The sequence below is a fragment of the Aspergillus udagawae genome (assembly GCF_001078395.1).
Source record: "Aspergillus udagawae IFM 46973 DNA, scaffold_4, whole genome shotgun sequence".
In the NCBI taxonomy this organism is placed as follows: Eukaryota; Fungi; Ascomycota; class Eurotiomycetes; order Eurotiales; family Aspergillaceae; genus Aspergillus; species Aspergillus udagawae.
This window is the reverse complement of record NW_025091267.1, coordinates 2,171,379-2,186,345: the sequence shown is the minus strand read 5'-3', so window position 1 is coordinate 2,186,345 and position 14,967 is coordinate 2,171,379. Positions and strand designations below refer to the sequence as shown.

Sequence of the window (14,967 nt, the reverse complement as noted above, 5' to 3'; positions counted from 1 at the left end):
ACGAGACTAGTCATCCAAAAGACAAGAAATCGGAATCAGTCCTTCGAACGATCTCCCACTCAGCAGCCCGCACCGCCTTACATTGCGAGAGCGGACATTGGCGCAATCTTGTCAGGGGATCGTGTGGCATCATATTGGCTCTATTCCACGATCGACGCTCTCCGTCAGCAGAGAGTGTGGAAAGTATGGACAACAACAGGACCAACACCGTCACAAAGGGCAGCCACAGCGTTCCTCCCATGGCGGTGTAAGGTTTATGTGAAACTGTTTTCAGCACGGGACCAGCGTCAGCTTCAGCTTCCAGTGACTCGCTCCCATAGTTCGAAGACTGTGACACTAACAGGGCTTCTATGTTCTCCTGCTGAAGGTCGCCTTGTTCAAAGCTCTGTTGCTCGGCTTCATTAAGAGGCCACGATACAACTCTGCTCCTGAGCACAGGCCGAGTCACACTGACATATCGCGGCCTACTTACACCAAGCTCTCGAGCGTGGTGTGTCAGCAGTTGGGATTTGGCATATGATTTTGGAAGGTATACAGGATCCCTATAGCGGCCTCTTCTTCCGTTCGAAAGTAGGAGCTGTGATCGTCCTGATGCTTCCGGGGACTCTATTGACGGGATTGTTACCGGTCCGTCCATTTGGTAGGCAACAGTTTGAACTCCACGTGAAATTGTAAAGATTGTTTCTGCCGCCTTCATGCAGTCTCTCGGACATGGAGTCTCATGCGATCCATGGTCGCTTGCTCCAGCATCGAATGAAGGATTTGCCTCGCTGTCCGTTTGAATGGGACTTGCACAAGATTCGGCCGATCCCTGTTTGCGATCTGGAACATCAAATGAGGCACTTTCTCCGCTGGCAGTTTGAACGGGACTCTCACAATGTTTGCGGACCTTGGTTCTCTTGCGTGCAAACTCAGAGTCCTCCACTTCTTTTGTGCGCTGCTTTCGTCGCTTTCGCCGTTGCGGTAGAAGATCCAAGTCATACGAGCTTGCCGGAGATGATATCTCGTGACAATCGGTCATATGACATTCCGTTGGAGATGCCTCTCGTTCGATGGACAGAGCTGATAGACTGTCAGACAAGTACGCCATTTCTTCGTCAAGGGTAGCACCACATATTGACTTCGTTTCGTCCACGCTGAGCACCTCACTTGAACAGTCCATTGCACTTTCCTGCAGGTCCAGTCGCCGATATCTAGACGAACATGTCGCGAAGGTTACTTTACCCCCCTTCCCGGAATCTGTAGTACAATGCGTCTCGTCATCTGCTCCGTCATCTGTTGTTAATCCCACTACAGACTCTGACACCTCGCGTATGCTAGAGCTTGACGCTTCAGAACTGGACGCTGCAGAACCTAATGTTTTTGGGTTGCCTTTTAAAGGCCTGCTCACTTCGTTGAGCCATTTCAAGACCTCGCTCTTGTCATCCAGGTATTGGGCAACTTCATCCACTTGCCGTTCCCATTCTTTGCGCTGATTTCGATATTGCTCGATTTCGCGCTCATATTTGGCGACAAGGGCGCCCTTGCTCCGCAAGCTGGTCTGCAGATCGTCAATTGTCCTGTCTCGGAGCTCCAGCTCATCTTTCATAGCTTTCCAATCCTGCTTGTACGATTTGATTAGACTTCTCTGCTCTTGGTTCTTCTCCTCGAGCGCAGCATTCGCCACCTCGGCGTCGCGTATGTACTCCTCCTTAGCCTCGCAATCCTTCTGCGCCTCTCTTAGGGCAGCCTTTGCGTCCTGCAGCTCTGCATTCTTGCGCTCGACCTTGCGTAGTTCTTGGTTGAGCGATTCGTTCAGCTCATCGTAGGAAGCCTGGAGTTCTTCATTATCGCGGCTGAGCTTAAGGTATCTGTACAAGTGCTTCTTCTCGATTTCGGAGAAGGATTCAATCTGGTCGACTAAAGTTTTGCGAAAATACTCAGCTTTGTCCGAAATCGAGACATTCCTGTCATTCTTGACATGTCTTACCTGTTCCAGGAGGAATTCGAAATCGGCGAGTTGATCGAGGGGATCCATGGTTGGTGACTGTTGGGTGTCTTCAGTATAACCAAAGTGTATATATAAATGACAAAGGTTGGATTGAAATTTGGAGAGGGATTAGTCGAACCGGGAGAATTCAACGTAGAGTCGAAGTTGCGGTCAAGGATGGGCTCAGGTACTTATATACAACTAGTTATCTACAATGTTGCACTTACCTCGAACACGCCATCTGGCCGAGGGGTGGTGATAGCGAGTTGAAGACATCACATATTCAGCCTCAAGTAGCAGGTCTCATAAGTGTCGGTTGAGTGTATAGAATGTCTCTGCCCAGGTCGTTGTTCTTTGTTCAAGGTTGGCATGGCGGAAGACAGCCTGGACAATCGAGCGACATTGAACAGCACAAAGGCATTGTCTTAGACACCTGTACCAACGAGTATTGATTGGTCCAAGACATCATCCGGTCACTCGGCAGCGATCGGATCAGGTGTCTGCAAGGTTGCTACCTTACATGAACATGCCTTGTTTGATATTTTCACACTTCAACATTTTATCAGTTATCATATTCTCCCGGAGTAAAGCGTAGCATGTCTTATAATTATACCGTTGAGTAGGCGGCAACTAATCTATACGGGTACAACAAAGAAAAAAGCATTCTTTCAAAACTATGCCCGAATCAGAGCTTCGATTTCTTCTGTCCTTTGACGTTCTGAACTGCGTCCCCGGTGAGCAGGAAATCCGGATACTGCAGCTGCCCGTACGCCGCACCGCCAGACGACATGCGCCAACTCGCACCGTCAACTACCGCGCGTCAGCCTGAGAATTTTGATTTGATTCGCACAGAAGACAACCTACCGACGAGGACTTGGCCAGAAACATAACTACCGGTATTTGAGAAGAGGTAGACCGTCGCATCGGCAATATCACGGACAGAGCCGAAACGGCCCAGGGGTTGGGATTTGGTATATGATTCTTTTATATCGGAGGGCAGGAGGCGGTCGAGACCCTAGGAATGTTAGATACACAATTCGTTACCCCAGGTGAAGGGACGATGTACCTCTGTGGACTCGATTGGCCCAGGAGCGATGATATTCGAAGTCACCCCGAGCGGACCATACTCGATGGACACGGTGTGAGACAAGGCGTCGATGCCGGCTTTGGCGACGGCCACATGCGCCTGGAAGGGCGTTGCGCGGTAGTGGAGCGTGGCGCTGATGAAGATGATGCGTCCACCGGTGCCGAGCGGCGAGGGCCGCACTATGAAACGGTTAGATACGGTCCAAGCTGGAAATGGGATGACGTACGAGTTTTCGAGTCGACTCTGTGCTTCTTCGCGGATTCGACGAGGTGAGGAATCGTCGCTTTGAGGGTATTGTACGACCCCAGCACATCGATATCAATCACCGACTTGAAAGCATTTACCGACAGCTGCTGGATAGAAGCCAGGAAGTTGCCAGCTGCACCGGCGCTATCATGGACTCCTGTTAGCAAAGCGCATCGAACGCGACGGGGGGCGGCCTACATGACAAAGTCGATCGCCCCGAGCTCCTTGACGCAGCGATCGACCGCATCCTTCAGATCATCGTACTTGCGGACATCAACTGCGCCAATACCGATGACCTTGGCTCCTGGACGAACGGTGGCAATGTCCTTGGCTGCCTGTTCGGTTTTCTCGACGTTTCGGCCGACGATGCATGCGTCCGCGCCTAGATGGACGAGGGCGCGGACCTGCGCACTGCAGATGGTGCCTGCGCCACCTGTGCAGAAGACCACTTTGTTTGCTGGACGTTATGTTAGCGGATTAGTTGCTATGAGTTCAATGGGAGACTCACTAAAGAGGCCCTCCTTCCAGGAGTCGCTGAGGTAGTCTTCGGTGGGAACTGGCATTTCTGCGTTGACAATGTTGTCTTGATTGCACTGGTGATCAGATTCTAGCTTTTGACAGATCAAAAGTGTTCAGACCCCTGATAGATGAGTTGAAACGAGATGGTAGCTCAAGTTAGTGCATTAGTGTAGTGCCAGCTAGCTGTCTTCCATACCCCACAGCGGCCAAGATGCCGCGGCTGTTCGATCGGGAGCCTCGGAATGTCCCATTAATGATTAGTATTTAGCTCAACCTCAAACAGCACCAAACGTAGTGAAAGAACCTAATATCTGATGTCCTCTGTAATATCTTACGATTCAGGTAGTCAATCGGATTTCATGCGTTGTGTATTCTGATAGCGCGTGTGCTGTACAGATATGCCCGTCACATGGCAATTCTATGCTTCACACGGAGCAGATATTGACAGATCAAGACGTCTCTCACAGTAGATATCTCAAACTTGCCAATTAGTCTCCTTCAAAGTGTCTCTGATTACTGCTCTACGGATACCTACTTTTATGCATACTTAGCTTTCTGCCTCGAACATTCTATGTGCTGCTGCCTCAGGCTGTCAGGCACAAACAACAAGCTACCTAATTGGCGGTCTGCCATTGGACGGTCGGCCCATTATCCCGACGTCACTTTTTTGGCTGCTGCTCCACTTTCCAAGAGCTCCATGATTATGATCCATCTTCTTCCGCATCAAAATCACGCGTTGCATTGTCTGCGACCATATCAACAAAAATCGACATCTGTTGTGACATTGTGAGAATCACTACTTTTGTCATCAACGTGCATCTAACATAATGGCGTGCCCTATCACCGTCACCAAATTCGTCGGAACGGTGTCCTTGGGCATTCTCACAGTAAGTCTCAACACTGACCATTCGTAGATTTGCGCTCGACTTTATAACTCCATAATGTCGGATCAAGAGACTAATAAGACCGCCACAGGGCCTATCCTACTCCACCTCCGCTGTCACAATCCCCTCCTTGAGCCTTCTCCCCACCTCCGCCAACGCTCTCCGATCTCTGAACGAAGTCAAACGCCTCAATCGCAAACATGGTTTACGACTGACAAACATCGCCAACGGCTGCCTCATCTTTGCATACTCTGTCTCGCCCAAGCACCGTAAACACCCCTACCTCATCTGGATGTGCGTCGCGTCCATTGTCGGGTCATACGGAATGGACTTTTGGTTCCACCGGGAACTCGGTCTCAAGGCCTGGGCTCAGAGTCTCATCCAGGACTCTGGGTGCATGTCTTTCTCTCGCAGAAATGGCGCCAAGAAAGACGAGGACCTTGTCGTTGTTGAGGCCGAGGAGGAGTCGGTGAATGGCGAGAGTGTCCGTGAGGAGATGGCCCGCGAGAGACGGCTGCAGTGTGCTAGAGCCGTGTGCTCGGGGCTTGCGCTTGCTATGGGTATTGTCGGGCTTTGGGGCGATAGGAAGTGATTGACGCAACGGAGGCCGTTTGCAGTTGATCAGGATGATTTGTCATGTTTGGTTATGCTTTTCCCCACTCATGTACTTTTTTTCTGCCTTTCTTCCCTTTGACAAAATTTTCCTTATCTATACGGACTTGCGGTATGTATATTGGTTGGAAATGCAAGGTACGGTGTCTGGTTCTTTTGGATTCGAATGGAAGCAAGCGTTTGTAACTAGGAGCTAATAGAAATGATTGAGTGACTATCTCCACACGCAGAACAGTCTGCCTAGTATTTGACAGTATTGAACCCATTGAAATTCGGGAGAGCAGTGCGAATCTCCGCCAGATACTGAGGTATACCGCCCGTATAATTCCCCTGCTCAAACACTTTGCCAGGGATGCTTCCACCCATATACGTGGATTTGGTAGTAGGGAAGAGCGAGATGTCCGAAAGTTCATTGATCCGTTTCTTCCAAGCGCGAGCTGATTCCGGGAGAGGATCAATATACTTAATCCCCTGACGCTCAATCTGCTTGATCGCGTCTGCAACCCATCGGCCCTGGACCTCCACACTCGTGGGCCCGTTGCTGAGCAGTGTCGGTCCCTGCGGTCCATAAAGATGAAACATATTGGGGTACCCGCTGACCGTCAAGCCGAGATGCGTGTACGTGCCGTCCTTCCACTCGTCTTTGAGGCTCGTGCCGTGGATGCTGGTCAGTCCCATGCTGGTCATACCGCCAGTGGTGACGTCGAATCCGGTCGCGACGCACACGACATCAACCTCGTGTACTGTGCCATCTTCGAGCTTGATGCCGGTCTCTGTGAAGGCCACGACGGGATTATTCCTGATATCCACCACCTCGACATTCTCCCGATTGAACTGCTCAAAGTAAGTTTCCTCCAGACAAGGACGCTTGACGCCGAAGTAGTGCGGTAGCTCGCGGGGCGCGAGCAACTCTCGGGCCTTGGGATCGCCAATGCGCTGGCGGACCTTTTTGCACCAGAAGTCGTACACGATGCGGTTGGCTTCAGCGTCGAGGAGAACGTCGCGGTAGGTGGCGACCCAGAAGCGGAAGCCCCCTTCTGCCCATAACCTCTCGAGAAAAGCTTCTCGTTCTTCTTCGTTGTCTTCCCATAAACTCTTCTCGGAGAATGTATACAGGAATCCCGCGAAGGCCTTCTCGCGGAGCGAGAATAGCTCGGGATACAGTGCTTTGGCTTCTTGCTGAGCCGCGGCGGATAGGGAGCGTTTCCGCATGGGGATGGCCAAGTTGGGGGTCCGCTGGAAGACCTTGAGCGACCCGGCCTTTGGACCCCAGGCCTGCGTGACTTGGACGCCTGACGCACCGGTGCCGATGATCGCGCAGCGCTTCCCTCGGACATCAATTGTGTGCTCACCCGGCCAAAAGGAAGAGTGGTGGACGATGCCCTGGAATTCGTCCATTCCCGGCCACTCGGGGATGTACCGCTTTGCAGAGAATCCAGCGGCTATGATGAGGTACTTTGAGGACGCCATTCTCCCATCGGCCGTTCTGACGTGCCAGCGGCCCTCATCTGTGTTGAAGCGGGCCTCCACCACCACGCTGTTGAAGGCGCAGTCCTTCTTTACCTGGAGCACCTGGTCAACATGGTCAAAGTACCGTCTCAGCTCTTCATAGTTGGGGTAGTTCGTCGACCAAGTCCAATCCTTCCAGGTCTCTGGAATGGAATACTGGTACTCTGGAATCTCCGAGTCCACCGCGGCTCCTGGATAACAGTTCCAGCGCCAGGTGCCGCCAACATCATCGCCGGCCTCGTATATGACGGTCTTCAGACCCAGCTTTCGCATTTCATGAAGGCAGTAGATGCCGCCGAATCCAGCTCCCACGATCAGGACATCGACGTTGAGGTTATCAGCGTAGGGTCCAGTCGTGCCCCGACGAGAGACATATTCACTAAGTTCCTTCCTGATATGCATGTTTGATGTTGAACTATGAGTCAATTTCTTTGATCGGGTCTTTTGACAAATCTTACGTGTAACCGACGATTCCAACCCTGCTTTTAAGTATTCGTGAGCTCAACACTCCCTATGCAGCTCACGAATCATTCAATGCTCGTCTAGGCAAACATAGCCAACCCCTCTTGCTCGCCTGGACAAGGATCACCTGTGCAAGTCAATGTAGGATGTGCCCTGACTGGGATTGTTACGCTGACTGCATGAAGCACGCATTATCACCCCTCAACCCAACCGAGGCTTTTCCTATCACAGTGGACATACTCGACTTGCTTTCCCCTCTTGACGCACTCAGCGTAGGGGATTCATACGGGGATCGAACGGCGAGTTACCGACAAGCATGCAAGGTACTTCTGCCAGTACATAGACGCGGAGCATAGCTCCACTCCTGTCCTCGTCTTCCCCGCACGCAAAAAGCAACACCACAAACAATTGGCAGACAATCATCAACACATTGTCACTGGCTTGCATACCAGTGCGGATCCGCACTGATAGACGTATTCTGGCGGGTGACTATCGCAGTTTTGACCGAGGTGTCTGCGTGCGGTTCCGCAAATTCCGAGTCCACTGTAGCAATCAGTAGGAGACACTTCAGGTCCAGTCCTGACTCCAAGCTGCCCGTAGCTCTAGCCCGCTTACTGATTAAAAAGTGCAATTCGTTGGACAATGGATGCTGTCCACCGAGGTATGGTTGTTATATTATGAGGGGTAACGATGCCCGTTATATTAAGCTCGATCGCTCAAGCAAGGACGGGATTTGACCACAAATAACTGGATTTCTACTTCTCAAAATGGCTTCTCTTTCTCCTCAGGCAGTAACTGCCCTCAAAGAGAGAGTAGATGCGGCGTGTACGGACCAGGAAAAGGGTATCCCAGGTGCAGTGGCGGTGGTCGTCGGCAAGGATGGCAAGGAGCACTTTGCGCATGCGAGTGGAAAGCGTGGGTATGGCTCTGAAGAGCCGATGACGCTCGACAGTATTTTCTGGATTGCATCGTGCACGAAAATAATCACGGGGATTGCATGCATGCAGCTTGTCGAACAGGGGATATTGAAATTGGATGATTCCGACCAGGTTGAGAAGATATGCTCCGAGCTGAAAGAGGTGAAGGTGTTGCAGGATGATGGGGCTTTGGTCGAGAAGCGTAGGGGAATCACATTGAGAATGTTGTTAAACCATACCGGCAAGTAGACGCTTCCTCGTGAAAGCAAGTACTGACTGACTGGGGAAAAAGCTGGCTTTGGCTATACATTTTTTAATGAAAAGTTGAGAGACTACAGCAAGCCGGTTGGTTACGACGAGTTCTCAGGACACATCTACGATATGCTGCAGCCATTGGTTCATCAGCCTGGGGAGAAGTGGGAATATGGCGTGCGTTCATCAAGCTAGCACAGCTGCTCCTATTTCCCTCATCTAATTCATTCTAATTCATGCTTAAGGTCAACATCGACTGGGCAGGAGTCCTGGTGGAGCGAGTCACAGGGCAATCATTGAACGAGTATTTCCACCGCAACATCTTTGAGCCCCTCGGGCTGAATAACATTTCGATGTTTCCGTCGGCGTCAATAAAGGAGAAGTTGGCGTACATGAATCAGAGAGACGCTCAAGGCCAGCTCTCCGGTCGAGACCACCTGCTTCGGCGGCCTCTGGTTGTGCAGACCGCTGAGGATATCAAGACCTGCTTCAACAGTGGTGGCGGGGGCTGTTTCGCTAAACCGCAAGAGTACTGTCGTATGTGTGTCTTGTACTATGTTTGCCATTCTGAGAAAATACTGATAGTCCGCTACCGCGCAGAAATCCTTGCCACACTCCTAAACGACGGCATCTCGCCGATCACCGGCAAGCAAATACTTGAGAAAGCGACAGTCGACGAGATGTTCCGCAATCAGATCCCGAATCTTACCAACTTCGCAGCCCAAGCAATTCCAGCCTCAAAGCCTGATCTCACCAATGCAATAGGTCATCTTTACCCATCGTCGACACCTCAGGGGTGGGGACTCACATTCATGCAGACCGGAGGACCAACGGGACGGTCTGAAGGGACGGCGCACTGGGCAGGACTGGCGAATCTGTGGTGGTGGTGCGATAGGGAGAAAGGCGTCGCAGGGATGATCTGCACTCAGCTCTTGCCCTTTGCCGATCCTCAAGTTTGGAGTCTTTGGCAGGATGTGGAGTCTGCTGTCTACCGTGGTCTGGTTCAGGATTAGACTCTCTCTCGTAGGCGTAGGGTTTGAGCAGTTGCTTTTGATTATTTCTAGATGATTGGCCAATTTACCGTTCATCTGCCAGCCTGTGTTTAGAACTCTATACTTCCGGTGACCCGAAGGCTTCAAAGTTCATGGACGGCCACTCCCCATGGGGTATCTCCGCCCGCCAACACGCAAGTGGATATAGTAACCGCCACCGCAATCCAACCGCCAACCAGAGCACCACTCTGATCCAACGGCTCTATCTAGTGCGTCTAGATTTGGGCATCGATAGACCAGTCAAGTCTCGTGGACTCCTTCCCCTAACACTAAAGTCCGCGAATCCCCAGACCCCGCATTGTCCTCTGGCTCGAAGCTTCAAAACCCACCTAACCATGAGGTCTCCCCCCCATACTGTATCCCCAACAAATATCTCTTAGCTCTCTCCCCACAATAGCAATCGAACCCGGTAATAGCCGAATCTGTATGCAGGCAATTATTAGCGTTTAAGGAGTTGATTTCAAGTGCCGCGATGGAGCCTCACCGTCGACGTCAACACCACAGCTGCGATCCATGCCGGAAGGGGAAGAGGGCGTGCGATGCTCCCGCTCGCAGAGACCGGCACGGTTCAACTTCATCGGTATCAGGAACATCATCAGCACGCCAGGAGGTGGCCAATCGAAGGGTGCTAGCAGAGAGCAATCTCAACATCCCGTGCTCGAACTGCAGGAAATACAATCGAGAATGCACGTTCAACTGGTTAGTTGAGAACCGGGCCGCCGCGCGGGGGGTTCGAAAGCAGAAAGGTCGCAATGCGAGCAACTTGCCTAGAGCGGAGGGAGACGTGATTTCAACCCGCTCGGACTCGGGACAAACGAGCCTGTTGGACGACATGCTGTACTCCTCCTCGTGGCTATCCAACAGTACCGGGAATGGAGTGTCGTCGAGTAGTTCTGTTGATCAGCCGGTGACTTGGTCGATGCCGCCGAATGCCGTCTCAATACCGCTGAGAAGCAGGGACTCTGAACTCGACCCGTTCAGTATCATGCTTTGGAACGCGAACACAGCACCGGTGCCGCCGAGCAATGCGGAAACGTCGGGCTCGGCAGAGGACAGTTGTTCGAGCTTTGACTACTACCAGCAGAGCTTGTCGAGCTCGGGACCGCACTCTCTCGATGAGACTCTCGATTTGCTCCAACAGTTTGATGATTCAAGTCCGGGGTTGAGTGGTTCTTATTACTCGTCGTCCCCTGGCTTTGTGATACCGGATAGCAGCGGTGACGGTCTACCAACGTTCTCGGCAGACAGTCTCTATCCACCTGGGAACAAAGACAGTCTATTTGTTCTTTCCGATAATATTTCAGACAGCTATGCCCGCTCAATGATGACTCAAAATCTTATCCGCATATACCATGACAGCATGGAAAATGCATTGTCCTGCTGGCTCACAGAGCAGAACTGTCCCTACAACACTGCAGTCTCCCCATACACCTCCACACCGAGCGGGCTCTCCAGTAAAGCGCAAGCGGCATGGGGACCGAACTGGACGAACCGGATCTGCACCCGAGTATGTCGGCTAGATCGTGCGTATTCCTCCGTCCGTGGTCGAAATCTGAGTGCCGCAGAAGAGAAAATGGCATCGAGAGCTCTCCACACCGCGATCATGGCGTTTGCCTCGCAGTGGGCACAGAAGATGCCGAGAAGCCATGGCTTTTCGTCGACCTCGCCCGTCGCGCAACACGAGCGTGTCATCCGGGAGAACCTCTGGAACCAGGCGCGACGTGCTCTGGAGAATGCAGCGGGTATTCCTTCTTTCCGGGTGGCTTTTGCGAACATCATCTTCTCCGTGGGACAGCGTCCGCTCAACGTCGATGAGGATATGGAGCTGCATGAGCTGCTGGAGAATGACAGCGCGCCCTTGTTCATGGAGGCGGCTGTGCGACAGCTCTTTTCCATCCGATATAAACTGACCCGTCTGGAACGGCAGAAACCAAAGTCGCAAAGTTCGCCGCAGCAGAGCAATATCGATCTAGCCGGCATAGCCGATACACCCCCTCCCCAGACAGATGCGTTCTACGCCGACCCCGAGCACCAGGAAACCGTCAACCTTCTTTTCTGGCTGGTGGTCATGTTCGATACCCTGCAGGCCGCCATGTATCAGCGTCCGCTGGCCATCTCAGACGAGGACACTCAGATAACGTCCGTTGCGCCGTCGGTCTCGAATGCCAAAACCGACAGCAGCGTCGACCTCGACGGCTGGAACATCACATACACCCGCGCCCTGAAGGAGAAACAAGACCTGTGGGGCGACTTCTTCCTCCACAAGCGGGCCGCACGCCAGGGCTCGAACCCGCCCCGCTGGCCATGCTCTTACGAAGAAGCCGCAGAGATCCTCTCCGATGCAAGCCCCGTCAAAGTCCTTCTCTTCCGACAAGTCACTCGCCTCCAGACCCTCGTCTACCGTGGCGCCAGCCCCGAGCGCCTCGAAGAGGTCATCCAGAAGACCCTCCGCATCTACCAACACTGGAACACCACCTACAAGCAATTCTTCCAGAGCTGCAACGCCAACCATGATGACCTCCCCCCGCGCATCCAGTCCTGGTACGTCATCGTCGCAGGACACTGGCATCTTGCAGCCATGCTGCTAGCCGACACCGTGAAAGGCATCGACGAGGGCCGCCTCGGCCTGGAAAGCCGCCGCGAGGCCCGCACCGCAATCGACTTTGTGTCGACCCTCCGACGGGACAGCGCACTCGCCGTCGGGGCCATCGCGCAACGCAGTCTGCAGGGCCGGGAGTCCCTCGCGAACCGCATCCGCTTCTACCACGACGCCGTGAACGAGGCTGCGTTCCTGGCCGAGCCGTGGACGCTCGTGCTGATTCGCTGTTTCGCCAAGGCGGCGTACATTCTTCTTGATGACATTACGCCGCTGTCGCATGGCTATAGGCCGGACGATCCGTCGGAGTATGCAAGGCGGAACTGCGAGTTCTGTATCTCGGCGTTGTGGTGTCTGGGGACGAAATCGGATATGGCATTTGTGGCTGCGCGGTCGTTGTCGAGTCGGTTGGATAGGAGGCTGGGGAAGGGCACTCCTCCGGTTTGTTCTGTAGGGGGGACTGTCCGGATTCCCTCTATGCCGCTTTTTGATGAACGGATATCGGGAGAGTTGGGCAGTATCAGTATCCCAGTTTCGTTGTAGGCAGTCACTGAGAACAATATCGTAACATCTGGCGGTCTTGCTTTCGTCTACCTACCTTTATATGTATTATATCTGCGCTGTGGTTCTGCCCAATGACGACTGGCCTCATTACCTTCGAATTCGCTATTTACCCGATTAGGTCAATATCTAAGACCTTACTTAAAGCCATCATCTAGTAGATACCCTTTATGGAATTGAACCACATGTTCCCCTTTAAATCACCCCAGTCCCAACGAACCTCCTCATACTCAATATACACAGCTGGCTATAACCTCCAAAGCCGATAGCAGTGGACACCAAGACTGGTCTCGAGGTCATCTCCCCTTCCTCGTACATCAGAAACAGCACCGAGAGTTTGGACGTTATTAGGACCCGGATACTGTGGCCTAAAGTGTATCCATAATATTACTCCGCACTCATAAACATATTGTTCATCCAGGGTACAGCCGAATAGTACCCAGGTCCTACTTCTACGTAGCATAGCTTCCCCATAGACTCCACAGTGGCGGTGGGGGGCGGGGGTGGAGAGTGATCATCACTCCACCACATATATATCTATGATAGTGGTATATCCCGATAGACAGACATCAACACCGAGACACAATCTTCATCATTAAAGTTAACAAAATGCATCTCATCCTCATCCCCATCCTCATCCTAATTGCCATCCTCCCCACCCTCCACACAACCCTCCGCACCCTCTCGCTCCGCCGAATCCCGGGCCCCTTCCTCACCCGCTTCACGAAACTCTGGTACTTCAACCGCGTGCGAACGGGCCACTTCGAAACAGACAATATCGCCCTGCACCGGCGATACGGGCCCGTCGTCCGCATCGCCCCAGACCACTACAGTATCTCCGGACGCGCAGCCATAAAAACCGTCTACGGGACGGGGAGCAAGTTCACCAAGTCCGCCTGGTACGAGGGGTGGAAGCACCCGGATCCAAATCGGTGGACTTTGTTTCCTGATCGGGACATTAAAAGACATGGTATGTATCATATCACCAACTTCATATCATTTCATAGCACAACTTCATAGCACACCTCGATGGAATGCTGAGCGATTGTAGCGGAAACGCGCAAGCGGTTCTCGAGCCTCTACTCCATGACATCGCTGGTGCATTACGAGGCGTTTGTGGATCGGTGCGCGGATCTCTTCTGCAGGCGGCTGCGGGAGTTCGCGGCCCGCAGCGAGGAGTTTAATCTCGGCCATTGTTTCCAGTGTTATGCGTTTGATGTCATTGGGGATATTACTTATGGGCAGCGGTTTGGTGAGTCGGCTTGCGCCTTGTTGGGCTATTTGCTTGCGGGCTGGCTAACTTTGGGAGGCTTCCTCGATCGCGGAGAGGATATCGAAGGGACGATTGCCGCGCTGCAGCGGCTGATGACGTACAGTACCCTTGTGGGCATATACCCCGAGTGGCACCCGCGGCTTTTTGGACCACTGAGCTGGTTCAGCTGGTCTGGTGCGGCGGGGAGAGAGTATATCATGCGATTCGTCCAGGAGAAGATCAGGGGTCTCTCTGTAAAGACTGACCTCGGGCAAGTCGAGCGCGGGCCTCTGGAGACGCAGAGCTTTGTCGAGAAGATGATCCTGGCACGGGACAAGGATCCGGAGAAGGTGACAGATTACCATGTTTTCATGATGGGGTTGTCGAACGTCATTGCCGGCTCGGACACCACTGCCATCAGTCTGTCGGCTATCATGTATTATCTCCTGCGTTATCCGGAGGTCATGGAGAAGCTTCGGCGCGAGATCGACGGCTTTACAGCGCAGGGAAAGTGCAGTGACAGAGTCACCTTCAGGGAGAGCCAGGAGATGCCGTATTTCCAGGCCATGATCAAGGAGGCGCTTCGCATGCACAGTGCCACAGGCTTGCCTCTGTGGAGGGTGGTTCCAGACGGCGGAGCGGAGATCAACGACTATTTCTTCCCTGCTGGTACGGTGGTGGGGATCAACACCTGGGTGGCCCATTACGATGAGGAAGTGTTCCCGGATGCAACGACTTTCCGTCCAGAGAGATGGATCGAGGCGGAGAGTAATCCGGAGAAGCTCAAAGCCATGAACGAGATGTACATGCCTGTAGGTCTCCTCTACTTCTCTCGGATGTAGCATACTGACGACTATAGTTCGGCCTCGGGACTAGGACGTGCCTTGGAAAACACATCTCCATTCTGGAAATGTCGAAACTCATCCCCCGGATTGTCCGAGACTTTGATTTCAGTATGGAGCTTGAGAATTGGGAGACAGAGAACAGGTGGTTTGTGAAGCCGACCAACTTTAGTGTCCGGGTTAGAGAGAGACCAGTGGCTCGATGAA

At 52.8% G+C, this 14,967-nt stretch overlaps 7 protein-coding genes across 7 annotated transcripts; 4 read left to right on the top strand and 3 right to left on the bottom strand.

Annotated features, from left to right (window-relative positions):
* Positions 1-10: 10 nt before the first annotated feature.
* Positions 11-2,017, bottom strand: Aud_006151 (uncharacterized protein; the record flags this gene model as incomplete). The annotated part of the gene is made up of 1 exon (XM_043291057.1): positions 11-2,017. One exon carries the CDS (start codon positions 2,015-2,017, stop codon positions 11-13), a length of 2,007 nt encoding a protein of 668 aa, XP_043146992.1.
* Positions 2,018-2,654: 637 nt separating this feature from the next.
* Aud_006150 (SDR family oxidoreductase) lies at positions 2,655-3,865 on the bottom strand (the record flags this gene model as incomplete). Its single annotated transcript, XM_043291056.1, has 6 exons — positions 2,655-2,779; positions 2,834-2,984; positions 3,036-3,235; positions 3,283-3,446; positions 3,501-3,759; positions 3,811-3,865. The coding sequence occupies 6 exons, from the start codon at positions 3,863-3,865 to the stop codon at positions 2,655-2,657; spliced, it is 954 nt and encodes a 317-aa protein (XP_043146991.1).
* Positions 3,866-4,648: 783 nt separating this feature from the next.
* Positions 4,649-5,297, top strand: Aud_006149 (uncharacterized protein; the record flags this gene model as incomplete). The annotated part of the gene is made up of 2 exons (XM_043291055.1): positions 4,649-4,708; positions 4,797-5,297. 2 exons carry the CDS (start codon positions 4,649-4,651, stop codon positions 5,295-5,297), a joined length of 561 nt encoding a protein of 186 aa, XP_043146990.1.
* A 260-nt stretch (positions 5,298-5,557) lies between these two features.
* On the bottom strand, positions 5,558-7,228 carry Aud_006148 (flavin-containing monooxygenase; the record flags this gene model as incomplete). The annotated part of the gene is made up of 1 exon (XM_043291054.1): positions 5,558-7,228. The coding sequence occupies one exon, from the start codon at positions 7,226-7,228 to the stop codon at positions 5,558-5,560; it is 1,671 nt and encodes a 556-aa protein (XP_043146989.1).
* Positions 7,229-8,055: 827 nt separating this feature from the next.
* Positions 8,056-9,470, top strand: Aud_006147 (serine hydrolase domain-containing protein; the record flags this gene model as incomplete). The annotated part of the gene is made up of 4 exons (XM_043291053.1): positions 8,056-8,446; positions 8,498-8,634; positions 8,703-8,994; positions 9,058-9,470. 4 exons carry the CDS (start codon positions 8,056-8,058, stop codon positions 9,468-9,470), a joined length of 1,233 nt encoding a protein of 410 aa, XP_043146988.1.
* Positions 9,471-9,981: 511 nt separating this feature from the next.
* Aud_006146 (putative transcriptional regulatory protein) lies at positions 9,982-12,648 on the top strand (the record flags this gene model as incomplete). Its single annotated transcript, XM_043291052.1, has 1 exon — positions 9,982-12,648. The coding sequence occupies one exon, from the start codon at positions 9,982-9,984 to the stop codon at positions 12,646-12,648; it is 2,667 nt and encodes an 888-aa protein (XP_043146987.1).
* A 627-nt stretch (positions 12,649-13,275) lies between these two features.
* Aud_006145 (cytochrome P450) lies at positions 13,276-14,966 on the top strand (the record flags this gene model as incomplete). Its single annotated transcript, XM_043291051.1, has 4 exons — positions 13,276-13,636; positions 13,718-13,918; positions 13,976-14,730; positions 14,778-14,966. The coding sequence occupies 4 exons, from the start codon at positions 13,276-13,278 to the stop codon at positions 14,964-14,966; spliced, it is 1,506 nt and encodes a 501-aa protein (XP_043146986.1).
* Between the last annotated feature and the right edge of the window lies 1 nt (position 14,967).